General features: G+C 47.9%; 1 protein-coding gene across 1 annotated transcript in view; it reads right to left on the bottom strand.

Moving 5' to 3' along the window:
- LOC149336174 (uncharacterized) overlaps nt 1-15,336 on the bottom strand; it is a 148,013-nt gene that overhangs the window by 19,605 nt on the left and 113,072 nt on the right. The window contains exons 2-6 of the mRNA XM_089552686.1: nt 12,368-12,514; nt 9,487-9,662; nt 5,201-5,648; nt 2,154-2,267; nt 966-1,235 (exon numbers count right to left, since the gene is read on the bottom strand). Coding sequence (XP_089408812.1) covers nt 966-1,235; nt 2,154-2,267; nt 5,201-5,648; nt 9,487-9,662; nt 12,368-12,433 — 1,074 coding nt within the window. The 5' untranslated portion in view covers nt 12,434-12,514. The remainder of the gene's footprint in view (nt 1-965; nt 1,236-2,153; nt 2,268-5,200; nt 5,649-9,486; nt 9,663-12,367; nt 12,515-15,336) is intronic.

The raw sequence follows: 15,336 nt of genomic DNA on the forward strand, positions 1-15,336 counted from the left end.
GCCTCTGAGCTGAATCAAAACTGACGCTACGCGGCATAGCGTCCGGCTCGGCAAAAGGAAGTCGCCATAGGATTTATTACAATAATACTGTGTGCTGGGTGCGTTGGTAGATGTGCTTGCTGGAAGCTAGCCAAAGAATTAACCAGCGTTTCCTGTCTGCGTCTTTCTCTTTTGTTACATCCTTTGGCTGGCTTTCATTCGGCATGTATTCCACTTGGAAGTGTTCCCGCATCGACGTGACTCGAAAGCTTGAAATATGGCGCTTTCCGAGTCGTTTTAAGTGGACACTTTAATGGAAACTTCTACGCATTTGTCCCGCGTGCAAATTGCTTCAATTCTTCAATTCCGGGCAAGGTATCCGTCGATAGTTTCTGATCGCAACCTCTACAAAGGTCAGCATGCATGTCGTAATAGGTGCTTATCCACACATGTTGCGGAGCCCAGCGCGACAGCAACTGTTAACGAATACCTACACCAAGCTAAATGCGTCAAAGCTTACTTGTTTATAGGATGCGTTTGAGATACTGCCGGTTTTCAGTTTGAAGATAACTTTTGCGAGAGACCTGTACTTGTCAAAGCCCTGGCAGGAACACCTTAGGCGTGAGCGATTCGCGGCAGACCTGCGCCTGTCTGATTGGTGCTTACGGAGGGGGAGTGCAATGCATATGCTGCTTCCCGAAAAATACTTTTAGAAAATGTGGTCGGACTTCGAAGCAGAGATTTGCAACTAGGATGCTACAAAAGCAGCGGCCTATAGAGGTATCAAGGAAAGAATTTAGATTACATAATCTGTTCACAGGATAAGGTGGCCGCTGCTGGCGCTGATAGGTAGCTAATAAAAGTCAATGGGAGGGGCATTTATCCAGAAGCATAGTTAATCTGAGGGAAGACAGGGATGATGATGGTGGTGGCAATGATGATGATGATGATGCGAGTATGTGGTCACACTGAAAGCGAGGGCTCACGTCTGCAGTGGCGGCTCTCCCCTTGTGCCTCTGGAGCCTGGACTTCCGGCGCAGTCTCCCCGCCCGGGGCAGGTAGTCGTCCTCGAGTGAGCTGTCGGACGAGGCGCCACCCCGGTCCCGCTCGGGCCCCGGTCCGGGCTTCTGGTAGCTGTGCCGGCGCTCGGGAGAGGAGGAGCGCAGGCCGTTGCGTTGCCACTCGGTCTGGCCCGCGTACGAGCCGCGCTTGACGATGGTGCGGGCGCTGGGCGGAGCCAGGCAGCCGCCGTCGACCTGCACGAGAAGGGTTCGATGCCGTGGGTGGAAGGGACAACAAAGCGGAAGTGACGTCATCGTGACCTTTATCGTCGCAATCTCTCCAACAGCTTGATGCGAGAATATTTATTGATCATACTATCACAAACAGAAATAACCAGTTCATGTGGAAATTTTTTCTGAACGTGCTTTCACAAGTAATATTGAAATGCTCTTGCCTAAAAAAAAAAAAAACATCCTTTCTCTTCCAGGCGTTAGAACGTATTATAGTAAATATATATTCGTTTTCGCTTGCATATCTATCTAGAATAATCTTAGTTGTGGAAAAATAACTTAAATTGTTTGTCTAACTTCAAGCGGCAACATATGAACCATTACTGCTATATTTGTAATTCTCTTTTGTACAATCAGTTTCCTTTGAAACACCAACTCAAACCCCCCTTTTTTTGCCTAACATATTGTGGTAGGTTTCTTATTCATTTGCCGAAACCTATTATCTTACTTTTTTTCCTTCTTTGTGCTGTCGGTTGTCTTTTTCCGAGTTGTGGAATCATGAGCTTTTTATGCTGTAGCAAATTTTCTCTCGTTCTCACAATATTTTGTGCGCTAGCTCACTTAGTTATGTAGGCGATTCCTCTGCCGTTCTACTTTGGGACCTCCTGCTCTGTGCTATATCTATATGTTTTTTTTTTCAATTTGCGTAACGAATAAGGTCACTGAGTGATTGGTTGATTGATTCACTGAATATTTGATTGATATATTCATTTACTGCTCGACTGATTGATAGATAGATTGGAATCGTGCTCCCAGTGAGTAATTTGGTTCGATCCTTGGCACTGTTTTTTTCCAAACCGTGGCAGCGGCATGAGACCGTAGGTTTGGGGGAGGAGGCGGCACTACTGCTGCGTACGTGACCAGTACATGTCATACACTCACCTGCATCTGCATTTCCAGCCTGAGGGCCTCCTTGAGGGGCTCGCTCAGCATAAAGCTTCCCCGGGGACCCGTGCTGCAGCCCAGGCCGCCGGAGTCTTGCACGATGCGTTCCGTCTGCGTAAGTAGAACAGGAAGGTCAGTCAGTGCCGACAGGCACTAACCACAGATTCCGCGACTAGCCTGCAAGTCACGCTTAGAAAGAATAAACGGTGTGTTAGGTCCAGCTCGGATGCGCGAGTGCTTGATGTGCCTAGAACAAAAAAAAAAAAAGGTAATGCGGTGGTTTCGGTCCCTGCCACGCATCAGTAGTACACTTGAAATCGGCCGTCATAGCAAAAAATTTTCTCTGCGGTCAACCTGCTTCTGGCCGGGCCCACAGCCCGATTATAACAGGATGCACGACCCTCTTATAGTATCTTTAGTGCATGGCTTAATCGAGTCTGATTAATAAACTCTCTGAAGATACAGCGAGACGTGCACAGTCTTTGCGTGACGATGCCAGTTCGTGGGAGGCCACAGCGCACGAACAGGACATGTTGCATGCCACCAACCAGTTGTTGGTGATTCAAGCTGCTTACAAGTCTAAGCTGTTGCACGGAACATACGAAAGAGAGCGTGAACAGAAAGTTGATGCGACTAGGGTCATACTGGAGGCGTAGATTAAACCTGCTAAGACCACTCCGACGAATATACATGGTCTGTTCCGAAAGTAGTAGGACTGATTTTTTAAAATAAAATTTGTTCATGAGAATAGCACAAACGATTAAAATTTTTCAAAGTGGCACCCTTCCGCATCTACACGCTGCTGCCAATGAGTTTTCCAGTTTTCGTACGCCTCCAGGAACGCCTGTACCGGAATGCTGTTTAGCTCCCTCGTCACGGCCTGTTGAACTGCCTCTACCGATCCGTGATGTTTCCCCTTGAGCGTCGATTTTATTCTCGAGAATAGAAAAAAGCCTGGAGGAGCCAAGTCGGGGCTGTAGGGGAGCTGAGGCAGCGTTGCTGCCTTGTGCTGGGCAAAAAATCGGGGTCCTCAATCACATAATGAAGAAGGTCCTGGCAGATCGCCTTCCGTTTGGCCTTTTGCTCCTCTGACCACACTTCCGGCACCAACTTCGCGCACACTTTCTTCATGGCTAAGTTTTTTGTCACCATTTCAAAAACCTGGGTTTGAGGAATGCTCAAATCATCAGCAATCATTCTGATACTCATTCTACGATCACTGTTAAGTAAATGTTTCACTCGCTGCACATTTTCGTTGGACTTGCTGGTCGAAGGGCGTCTGGCGCGGTCGTCTTCCTCCACTCTTTCGTTACCTTCTCGGAACAGCTTGTGCCACTCAAAAAACACCTGATCTACCTATGGAAGCGTCACCGTAGGCCTCCTTAATCATGTTGTGAGTCTCTTTGCCCGTTTCACCAAGATTTACTCAAAATTTGATCGCGTATTGCTGATCCAGCAAACGCTCGATGATTCTGCGTGACGAGACGTTTCGACAGGGGTTCACAGTACAAGCGACCTCCTCTCTTCAACGGCCGAGAACCGACTGCCGATTTTCCCCAGCATTCCCATTATCCCCCTTCAACGATCCTGCACGCGCAGACCGCCTTTCGTCCGCCCGTTCGCCCAGGAAAAAACCAGTCCTACTACTTTCAGAACAGACCCTGTATGTGGCAAAATGGAGCCTATCTGTTGAAGAATTCAAACTCGTTGACTTTCAGGAGATAGAAGTATCGTTGGCGTCTTAGTTTACGCAAAGCTGTAAACTGGTGCAGCGCTTGCCTAGAGACAGTGAAATGACATCCCTCTATATTGCCTACAGTTAGCATTATTAGGTGGCCTTGAGGCATTACATTGATTACCCGCTCACTGTGAACGGCTCACATGCTGTCGTGTAGACCATAAAAAGAACGGCTTTAAAGACATGCAGAAACTGCAGCATAAGCCCCCCCCCCCCCCCCCTTCCCCCCTCCCTCCTTTCTCGAGGGACGCTGATACTTTTAAGTTCATGTATTGTACTTAGCTACTCGCCCTAACAGTCCCTAGCTTATTTGGCAGGCTTCAGACGCAACTGTGACTCATTCTAAACGCGCCCTTAGGCATTTGACAACGCAGTAGTGTGGCTTTCAGGAGCACCAGTAAAGTCCCAATTCTAATATTATTTAAAAGTGAGCAAACTATGCATAGCACAAAAGGAAACAAAAAATAAAAATTAGTAGACGCACTTTGAATTCTCTAAACGCGTTTGATTTCAAGAAGCGTCCGATGGAAGAGCCAGTTAGTGCATACTGATTGAAAACATGCAGTTGCTTGAGCCCACCAGGCACACAGGAAGTGCAGACAGGATGAATACATTTGCTGTTTTGAATGGTGAGAGTTTTTGTTCTGCTGGAAAATTGTTTGGAATGCTTGACATGTACAGGGTTATGTGAGTCACATCTAAATACGAAACTGTATGGTGCACATAAATTACAGAAAGGTATTCCGAGTGTATCTCTGAACATATATGAGCACTGCATGGACCCCGTATTCTGATTTTTATTCGAACATGTTCTCCCATAAAAGCTTTTGCATTATGTCCAGTTCGTCTTGTTCATCTAGCTGCATACCCAGCAATTCCGGACAAAAACCTTTATCAATGGGAAAGAGCTTATGAGCGCAAATTAAAGTTTTCGCAATTGCCAAAAACAATCCCCGTTGTTTTTTTACGGCAGTCTTAAGTGCTTGAGGCCAGCGATGGAAACATTTTAGGAGAACAATTTTGCTGCGGATTAGAAGAATGAACTATTACCTTTAGTGTTTCTATGACACTGCCTTACAATATTCCAATATTCAAAAATTTGCCCAAGAATGCTCGATATGTTTCCTCTTTCTATTCTTTCAGGCCCAGGTGGATAACAATACAATCTAACAAGACTACACAGGGCAACTTAATAGCGGTAGCGTTGGCTGCATAAGTGATTCTTATACAAAACACGACGCGGTCCCGCCCGCTTTGACGAACGAGACCAAACCCGCTCGGTCCATTTCCATTCTCCCTCTCTCACCATTCTGCGCACCGACGGCACCCTGTGCATGCCGGATCCGGGCGGCGGCCCTAGGCGGTCGTGGCTCATGCGCCGTCGGCAGCACGAGCAGCGCCACACCGCGTGCTGGGGGTCGCGCGAGTACGACGCGCAGTCGTCGCACACCAGCTGCTTGCAGTCGTCGCACGTGTGGCACGGCTCGCCTGCCTGGATGCCCTTGCGGCAGATGCGGCACGGCTTGGCCGGGGGAGGAGGGGGCGTCGACGACGAGGCCGGAGTCGAGTTGACCCCCGCCGCCGCGGCCACCGCGGCCGGAGACGCCGTGCCGACGCCCACGGTCCCGACGCCGCCGCCGGCCTTGACCGCGACGGCGCCGGGGAACACCTTGTCGCAGGACTTTTCTGGCGTCGACGTGGCCGTCGACGTCGGCTGGGACGTCGGCGGCGTGAGCGGAGGGGTTTGGGCTTTCCTGCGAGCGGGGAAAGAAACATTGCGCTATGAAGTTGAACACTCGCGGGGGGAATAGGATGTAAAAAAAAACATACAAACGTTCATGCAGTAACCAATGAAGATGACTATCTATGTGCGATGTCAGTGCACGTTAAAGATCCCCAGGTGGTCGAAATTCCCTGAGCCCTTCAGTACGGCGTCCCTCATACCCTGAGTTGCTTTGGGACGTTAAACCCCAATAAACCAAACCAAATTATCTAAGTAAGCGAATTGCTTCCCTATCCCGCTGCATTGCCCGTTGAGCACTGGAATCCAAGGCGCGTTACCAGCAAGGCTGGTATTGGCAAGCTTTGTCGGCGCATGAGCGACGGCGTTCTTCCAATTATTCCTGGAGGAGGGCATGCTTTCGTTGCATTTGCGAGAACTTTTCATTTGCTACAGTGGACACCAACGCAACGCTCCTTCTTGGCGCAAAGCGAACGCTGCCACTGTGGCAAGCCGTACGCGAGAAGCCACACAGTCGTTCTTTCTCACACGCCGCTAAACCACGGGACCTGACTCGCACCATCAACTCTCTCTCTCTCTCTCTCCCCCCCCCTCCCTCTCCCCGGAACCCTTTCTCCATGGCGCTTTTTTCTGCCTCTTGATTCGTTCAGGTGAACAAGAAGTATTCGCTTTAAAACAAACAAAAAAAAATTGAAATCCGCTCATTCACGCATTTAGGTAACTTTTTCCTGCGTAACATACAGTTATATACATCCATACCTATCCTAAAGCTACTGCCGGTTATGTCTCGTCTGCGTCTTTCAATCCCGATAGCTATAATGAAGAAGCCAGCACCTAATTAGGCAAGACAAACGCGTTCGCGCTAGACCTTCCACTTACTTGAGTACCACACCTTTAGCTCTCAAATCAGGGTGAAGCACCAACAATCGATGTACCTCCTCTCTATCCTACCCCCACCCCTGCCCGCCATTGCCACGCACACACACGCAAAAAAAAAACATGCAATCGAACTGTGGTAAGAAAAATAAGTGGACGGAGCGGTCCTCAGCGTCACTGTAACCGACGACAGGCAAACCTCTCGGCTACACAAGTACCGGAAAGGACACTTCACTGCAGAAAGACTAACATGTAGAGGAAGCCAGCTTATGAGGAAACAGTTCGAATTTCTTTGTGTTCTGCACATGCGAAATGACAAACGAAAGAAACACATCCATCACGTTGTGAGAACTCCTGGTCATTTTTTCTAGCTTATATGCCCGAGTTTATTTTTTTTTTTTTTGGCTGAAGAAACCGCTGGTGCGCGACGATCTACGTAACGGACTTACACAAGAGGCTAGTGCCGTTACATACTAAATACCGTTTTCGTAATGAGCTGAGTTTTAACGAAAGCCTCTACACGCACACGCAGCAACGACGAATTCACATGATGAAGCGCTTCACTTAAAACTTTAAGCGTTGCGCAAAAAGTACTTAGTTCTACGTGACCTACTTGAAACAAGTCGGTACGAAGCCACCGCGGTGGCTCCGTGATTATGGTGCTCCGTTGCTGACCCGAAAGACGCGGATTCAGTCCCGGTCGCGGCGATCGTATTTAGATGGAGGTGCAACACTAGAGTCTCGTGTACTTTGCGATGTCAGCGCACGTTAAAGTACCCCAGGTGGCCGGAATTTTCCGGAGCACTCTACTACGGCGTACCTAAAAGCCCGAGTCGCTTTGCGACGTTAAAGCCCATAAACCAAACCAAGCAAGTGAGTACGATGACGTCGGTGGATGAAATATAGCTATTCCTTATTGGTTAGCTCTGCTAAGGAAGATTCCCTAAAAGATAACTCGATAAAATAGGAGGAAATAAAGAATGATAGAGCGCGCACTCAAGCCGAACATGATAAGATATCAGTGGGGTGGCCAGGTATACTTCAGTGCGAAATTTCACCTTTAATTACCTACGTGCTAAGGGTGAAAATTGCGAAGACACTTTGGCAACTAAAGTGTTGAGAGGCAAAGTCCGAGGACACTATGCCGTGACGACTTTCGGTGGATGTGACGTCACACCGTTCCCGTGGCTAATCGATACCTAAATCATACATCTTTCGGAGATCTTGTGTTAATTAATTATGCCTAATTACACATTTTTCTATCTGATTTGGCACAAATCCGGCGTTTTTCCTACCATTCCGTGAAAATTTTCACTATGCCCTGATGACTGCCGGTGGATGTGACGTCACACCATTCCCGTGGCTATATCGACGTCTGCGTTATTTCGACGTAATTTTGACATTTTTTACTATAATTAATTAACTAATTACAGTCATCAAACGTGGCTTCTAGGTTCATTTTTTCCTCCTCTCTCTGAAGCAACTATTGGTTTTCTTCTATCTTTTTCAATTCCCGAGTTAACACGAGTTAAACGATGCCAAAGGTGTGACACCCTCTGCTAACAGACGACAGTGTGAGCCGTTAACGGCTTTCGCCTTAATACGTCGCAGGACTGTAACAGCACGTTTTGGTCACAGCAAACAAAAACAACAGGAGTACTTAAGTCACCTTAGGAGTGGAATGCCATAGCACTAGATTTCACACTTGTCGTCGCTTGTCTTGCAACTTCTGTGTGTGTTTGCTCCGCTTTGTCTATGAATTTCGGTCCATCAACTGCCATATCCGGACTGCTAGCTGCAGTACCGGGTATCCGCTATGCTGTGACGGTGCCAACGCTTACATATACCTGTTTTAAAAATTTTTGATTTAGATTCTCTATCTATATGGCTGTCTAGAAACTAGGCTGCTCACAACCAGATGGACACGTAGTGGGGATGTCACAAGGTCGCATGACCTCTCTAGCCCAGTCAGCAACTTTCGTGACACCAGTCGTAGGTGGGGTTTCGGTGGAACGACAACTCTAATGCTGTCGAATTAAAAATGTGAGGAACAGTGCAAGCCAAAAAACTTAATTGCGTGGCATGCTATGAAGCTTTGAAAATTTCTCGTCGCCAGGACACAATTAATGACCTGACACTGATTAATGACACTGCGCGACCAAGCAATAGCCTGATACAGCTCAAGAAAGCAGATGCTTTTCCACGTCAAAACACCCCATTCCAACCAAAGGCGTCGGCCGATTCTCATGGCCCTGCTAGCATGACAATGTAGAGAGCGGCGCCGCAATGGAGGGAGGGGTCCATCCCCGACCGTAGAGGGAAGGGATTATTCACTTTCATCTACTACTTCCTGCTTTGTCACACTAGCAGGGTGATGAGACGCCACTAGCTGGAAGGTGTTCCTTTAACGGGGAAAAGCCGCTGCGTTCGTAAGCTGTACCCGACTATAATGCTGCCGCAGTCCCTATCAGCGCGCGCGAACGGGTGCAGCCATTTACAGCTGTTTAATTGTAGGCTTACATACCTCCTGTAACCTAAAAAAGTGAATTGTTTACTGCCAACTTATTAATTAACTAAAGAAAAGAAACACACGCGGTTTATATAGTGAGTTTCAAGATCAAAATGTTCCACTCAGGAGGAACGAGCGAGCTTATTTTTATAGCTTCGATCATAACAAGTGAAACACGGAGTAAACAGTCCGCGCCTAGTTTTTAAATCCACAAAGAAGAGAACCAGGGAAGACGTACTTTTGTTTCTTCCGTAATGCAGAAAGGAGCGCGATAGAAGGAAGGAAGGAAGGAAGGAAGAAAGAAAGAAAGAAAGAGAAAGAAAGAGAAAGAAATAAAGAGAAAGAAAGAAAGAAAGAGAGAAAGGAAGGAAGGAAGGAAGGAAGGAAGGAAGGAAGGAAGGAAGGAAGGAAGGAAAAAGAGGGAGAGAAATAGGGGGACGAAAAGAAGAGGATGGGGGGCACTCACTTGACGAGCGTCTCGAACTCGTCCTCCTTCTGCCAGACCCTGGCCAGGATGGAGCGCTCCTCGGGCGTCAGGTGGCCGAGGTCGGCGCGCGACGCCCTCGGACTCAGGCCGGCCACGGTGGCGCGGAACTTGCTGCCCAGCCGCATGCCGTCCTCGTCCGAGCCGCTCTTCACCATCTGTCCGGGTTGGTGGAGAAAAAAGCGCATAGGAAGAGGTTGAGGGGGGTAAAGGGCAGTCATGGAGCGCGTCTCGTAGTCTTCAGTGTCTTCCAGAATGAAGCTCCTGGCGCCCATGATCATCTCAAAGAGGCACAAAAAAGGGAACCCGAAGCAATCGTGTCCAACATTCTCGAACAAAAATTTTTAAAATTGGAAAATTGTTCGATGCTCTTATGGAAATATTGAAGGTAATGGTCCACTCTTATGATGTGTAGCAAAGTCATTCTAAATCTTTTCCATCGATCGCATTGAACAGTTAAGACTGCCATAGATAATCAGTGGAGAACGCTTTCGACGATAGCACGTACTTCACTAGAAAGAAAAATACAAAACTGCCGTCGGGTGATCTGCGGGTATATTGATTGTTATAGTGAAATCTTACGTGGTATGAACAAACTGCGTTCATAAGCGCCGCTCAAAAATGCTTTATTCCAGATCTGTTAGGTATGCAGTTCTTTATAAAATTCGGTCCTCCGGTTTCTGTGGCTTCGTTGACCTTTGCTCGGCAGCCGGAGTCTGCCGAGTTGAGTATACCTGGGAAAATTGCAGCTGAAAATGCAAGTTTTTTTCCCCTACCACTGGACGAAAAGGACTCCGTGATGACCGGCGAAGTGAATAGCGGTGTGGTTTAGCCTCACAGATCAGCGACTAAATTTGACATTAATCTGCGAAAATTACTTGTAGCCGAGATGCCTGCATCTCACATTTTGGGAATTTTCTAGCTTAAGAAAGCTCCGTTTTCATTAAAATAGCCTCTTTTTCATTACAGTTGCAAGAGTGTGGCAGGCTTTGTAAAATTTTGTGTGGCTGCCATTGCCTCACACGTATTTTTCTGATTTCTGCCAGTCTGAGCCAATGGTCAGCGTCTTGCTATGCTAGCAAAAATTCCAAGGGGCTGTTTGATATACGTGTACGAAATTTTTGGTTTCATATAAAGTACTTCAGTTGTCAGAAGGCAGTGGAAAGAAATGCACACATAAGAAACTGATTTTATGGGCTCAGACGGCGCGTACACAATCTTTAATCCTTCAAAAAGTTCTCTTTAAGGACCAAAATTGGCTACGAGTCTTCTAACATTCCGAAATCATGACCTCCTCGTTCACGCTCGTTTTAGTCGTGTCAAGACCCGCTGGTCTCTTTAAGACGTCAGTAGAACGATCATAAACACGTTCACTTTGATCGGTTCTAAAGCAAGAATTCAGAATTTTACTAGGTTTGCTACGAACAATGTGATTTCAATGCCGCACTTGAATTTACGCAGCTCCTTGACTGTGGGCGCTGTTTCTAGCTAGCAGTAATGCTCGATTCGATTCATACAGCCGGCTTATGCGTCACAGCGATGCATTGATAACGATCTCTAACCAGCTGACATGACCTGCTGTTCAAGACGATGTTTATTCATCGCCAGATACTGTGCTGCCACACCCTCAATTATGCTCTTAAACCTCGAACAAAACTGAACACCAACAGCTCCTCCGGAATCCTAAAGCACTGGTCACTGTCTACACTAAAGGACAGTGAGGACTGTCTGATGTGGGTGTGTATGAACTGATTACCGCATTTGGTTCAGTGCCCTGCTGATGACAGCGGGACATTAGGAACGAGGCTCACGACTGTAGAGGAAAAGGCGATCATTCTGAAGAACACTGAAGGAGGCGTCATGAAACTACACGCCATCCTCAGTGCATAAAGAATTACAAAGAAAAAATGACGCCCAATTTCCATTCATCCCAGTGGAAGCACGTGGCACGACCCTTGCCATTCTGCAGTAACCATTACGAAATACTTAACTGGCATTGTCCGAGATTTTTCATAAGCGTTTTGTAAGTTCCAAGACACCTCTTACACAGAGTTCGTTGGGTAACCTGGGTTCGGTAAGGACCAACTCATTGATGCTATCTAGCAGAGCTTTGGACACGAATTGCGTGCTTATCAGGGTTCGACGAGAACTCAGCCTCTCCGCGTACAGTGTACAGCAAAAGTTTACGAAACGCGCGTGCTCGTGAACAAAATTTTGTATCCCTGTCTCACGACACATTCTCTTGATATTGATACTGCATAAGATGAAGCACGCACATGCCTGATTTTACCTCTGCATCTATGTGTCTCCATATATCCTCGAAAACCCTCATAGGATGGATTAATCGCATAAGAATCTATACCCGCATAAGGCGGGTTTCGCTCAGGCTTGGTTTATTTCAGGAGCACTTGTTTGAGGGCTAGTTGGTTCGTTTGGTTTGGTTTATTGGGGTTGAACGTCTCACAGTGACTCAGGCTATGAGGAACGCCGTTGTGAAGGGCTCCGGAAATTTCGACCACCTGAGATTCTTTAACGTGCACTGACATCGCACGGTACACGGGCCTCTAGAGTTCAGCCTCCATAGAAATTCGGCCACCGTGGCCGGGATCGAACCCGCGTATTTCCGGTCAGCAGCCGAACGCCGTAACCATTGATTCACTGCGGCGGGTGTGAGGGTTAGTTGGTTCACGATTTCAAGGCGGATTGCTTTTATTTTAGCGCAGCACATAAGCGCCTGTATGGTCCCCTTTATGTGTTGCGCTAAAAACGTAATCCGCCTTGAAAACGAGGCCTGGCTTGGTGAAGAGGTGGTGTTCTGTACTCGTCATGGCGTCCCAGGAAACAGAGAGCAAGCTCCCCTCACCTTCTTGACGAAGGACATAACGTTGTTGGAGATCATGTTGAGATCGTCCAGACGCGTGGGCGTCATGGGACTCGGATCATGCTGGCTCCACTGGTCTCACACCTCCCCACAGCCGCTGCTGCTGCCCCGGGTGCCTCCGCTCGTGTCCTGCGGGGAAGCCGAAATGACGCCACGCTTTCAATATTCACAGCCGTCGCTTATGAACCCCGAGCGTAGGCGGTCGAGATTAGATAAGGCGGTCCAGAGTGTGACACTTCGCTACGCTCGAGTGCCACACGGATGAGATAATAACAACGACAGAAAGACAGCGAAAAAGAAAAGAAAAGGTTGCCTCCTCTAACAGGAAAGTCCACGGCACAGTAACCTTTTCTTAACGCGGAACGGAAAGCTGCGTTTAATGTGCCGTCTCTAACAGCCGCGTCGCTTAAGCCCACAAGTCGTTAAGACGTCGAGCCGTGGTTGAGCGTTTTGTTCTAAGGCGGCGATGAACCTAACAAGGTGTTTCAGATGGAGAGAAGGAAACGCCGAAGGAAATGGCGGACATAAACCGCACACTGCTGCCTGTACTTAGTACGCTCCCGCCGAGAAGCAGGCGAAGAAAGTATTTACTCTTGTTTAATGTGCGCTGCATGTTTTTTTTTTGTTTTTTGTTTTTGCGAAGCGCCGGCCGGGCTTCCTCCCGTGTCGAAGCTAATAATCTCCCTAAAAAGAAAAAAAAAGTGAAGTCCGAGATTTATGCACTCAAAGGGGCAATTTTTGAGATGAATGACAATCTCTTCACATAACAAACGGAAAAGCAGACGGCTTTGTAAGCCTCTTAATAGAGACAGTGGCGCCACTGAACGTCGCTTTCATCCGCAGACGGTATGGTCCAACCAAGCGCACTGGAAACGACAGGCAGATTGATATTTGCGTGGTTGCTACGCGCATTTGACTGCAGCGCCAGCGCGGCGGCAAATCGCCTTGTATGCCTCGCACGAAAGAACAGTTTCCGCAAGACCTGCAGCCGCGTCTGTTCCAAGAAACCATGCACGCGTTCTCCGCTTCGATATTTCGCCGCGCAGAAGAAGAAGCACTCCGGAATATATCCGAATCATTTTTCGTCCCGGCGATTCGTCGAATCGCGAAATGACGAAAAGAAGTATGGCGCTAGCGGTGCTGAAACTTTCCTGCTTCTATGATGGTCGTCTCGTTCCTTTCGTGCCCCCGAAACAGGTGGAGCGTGCTACAGAAGCCTTCAGCAACGTTGTTCATCGCTTTGTGAAAAAGACAGCATTTTAGATAGAGACCGATAAGACATAAAGAGAGACGTCTACACAAAAGCGGTTGCATCCAAGTTGAAATTTATTGATGCATGCGTACGATCGGTGTTCACCGTTTAAAGCACATTGAGTGGAGCAAAAAGTAAGCAACAAAATAAAATGTGACAGAAAGAATAAACGACTCAGTGTATCTACCGCTTAGCAAGTGCGAGTGCATTATAAAGACAACAATTCCTTGGCCAGCTATAAGAGACGTGGACAGCATGCTGACGCAATATGCTCTTTGTCGGACTGGATCGCTGCTGTCTCGGTTGTAGGGCGTGTTCAGTGGTTCCTATTACGGCCAGGAGTGTCGTTCTTGGTGAAATGTAGCACGCGTCTTTTACTCTTTTCCCGCTTTTCGCCGGGACTCGATCGCGGACACTGAGACGCTTTCTGGTAGTATTTGATTTTTTCAGCGACGCGATCCGCGTTGCTCGGCTGCCGCCAAAATTGCCAAAGGCAAAAGACACAACCGGGGCGATGCCCGCGCGCGCAGCAAGATTGCGATACAGCCGCGCGGGTTGTTCCAAAAGAGAGCGAAAGAACCTAAGTGAGGAGCGGCAGGACTGGGTGTCGTTAGTCATAGTTCTATCTGCGTCAGGTATGTGCGGAACGAAAGTAGTCACTTAAGAGGTAGCATGCTTTGCACCCGTTCAATTAAGGCGAAAGCCTTTAATGCCTCAGCGTTGTCGACAGAAGGTTGTCAGCAGAGGTGTCACGCTTTTCGGTTGGTCGAAATGGTTATGACGTCAGAGCGCGCGGATTCGCAGTATTGAGGTCACCCACGGATGCCTGACGCCCCCTTTTGGACCAGACGACAATTAATAAAAAATAGTTGTCGTCCGCTCCGACAGGGGGCGTAAAGCGTCCGTGGGTGACCACATTACATACTTCAATACTGCGAACAGAGCCATGGATACAACCGAACTCATCGAAGCAGAGAGAGAGTAGTGCTGAAGAAGCAGTCAAAGTCGGCAGTCAAAGTGTGTAGTTGTAATGAGTAGTCAAAGTGTGTAGTCAAATAAAGCACTAGTACAGCACAAACAGTCTCGCAGTCAATGCCAAACAGTGCGCCAGGAAAGGCTTTCGCTTTGCAGCACTTTGCAGAGCCAAAGTGCCCCCTGAATTTTTTTGACATAGTGCTATACCCGTTGACTTAGCAAGGTGGGGATTAAAACTGACTCTTTCTGTTCCCGCGAGCAATCCTAGTACTACTATAGTTGACGAAGGATCTAAGGGCGTAGATGACGAATCTTAACTCGGGAATGCATTCTAGGGCTCGGAAGTCAGATTTTCACTGACTGTATTTTATTTTACCTACGCACTGCAGAATTCGCATGGATAGCAATCATAGTGGTAGACAAGGGAATGGAAATGAGGGGCTCGTTATGACATATATATGAGGCACAGGGCCTCAGTTCTAGCACTATTGATGCCATAGGTAGCATAAGAGGGTTCTCGCGCAACTTTCGCCTTTTCCTTTGGATTGCGTTGCACGTGATGATAACGCCAATAGTAAACGTACTACGTATTCCGCTATGAACGAGGGTGGGGCTTCTGAAACACTGTCAAGGTTAGGTTACACATCAAACAGAGACGTCGCCGTAGCTCGGTTGGTATAGAGCGCAGGACCCGAAACTCGGGGGTCATGGGTTGGGATCTTAC

Source organism: Amblyomma mixtum, chromosome 7 (assembly GCF_055824585.1).
Source record: "Amblyomma mixtum isolate Tamu chromosome 7, ASM5582458v1, whole genome shotgun sequence".
Classification (NCBI taxonomy): domain Eukaryota; kingdom Metazoa; phylum Arthropoda; class Arachnida; order Ixodida; family Ixodidae; genus Amblyomma; species Amblyomma mixtum.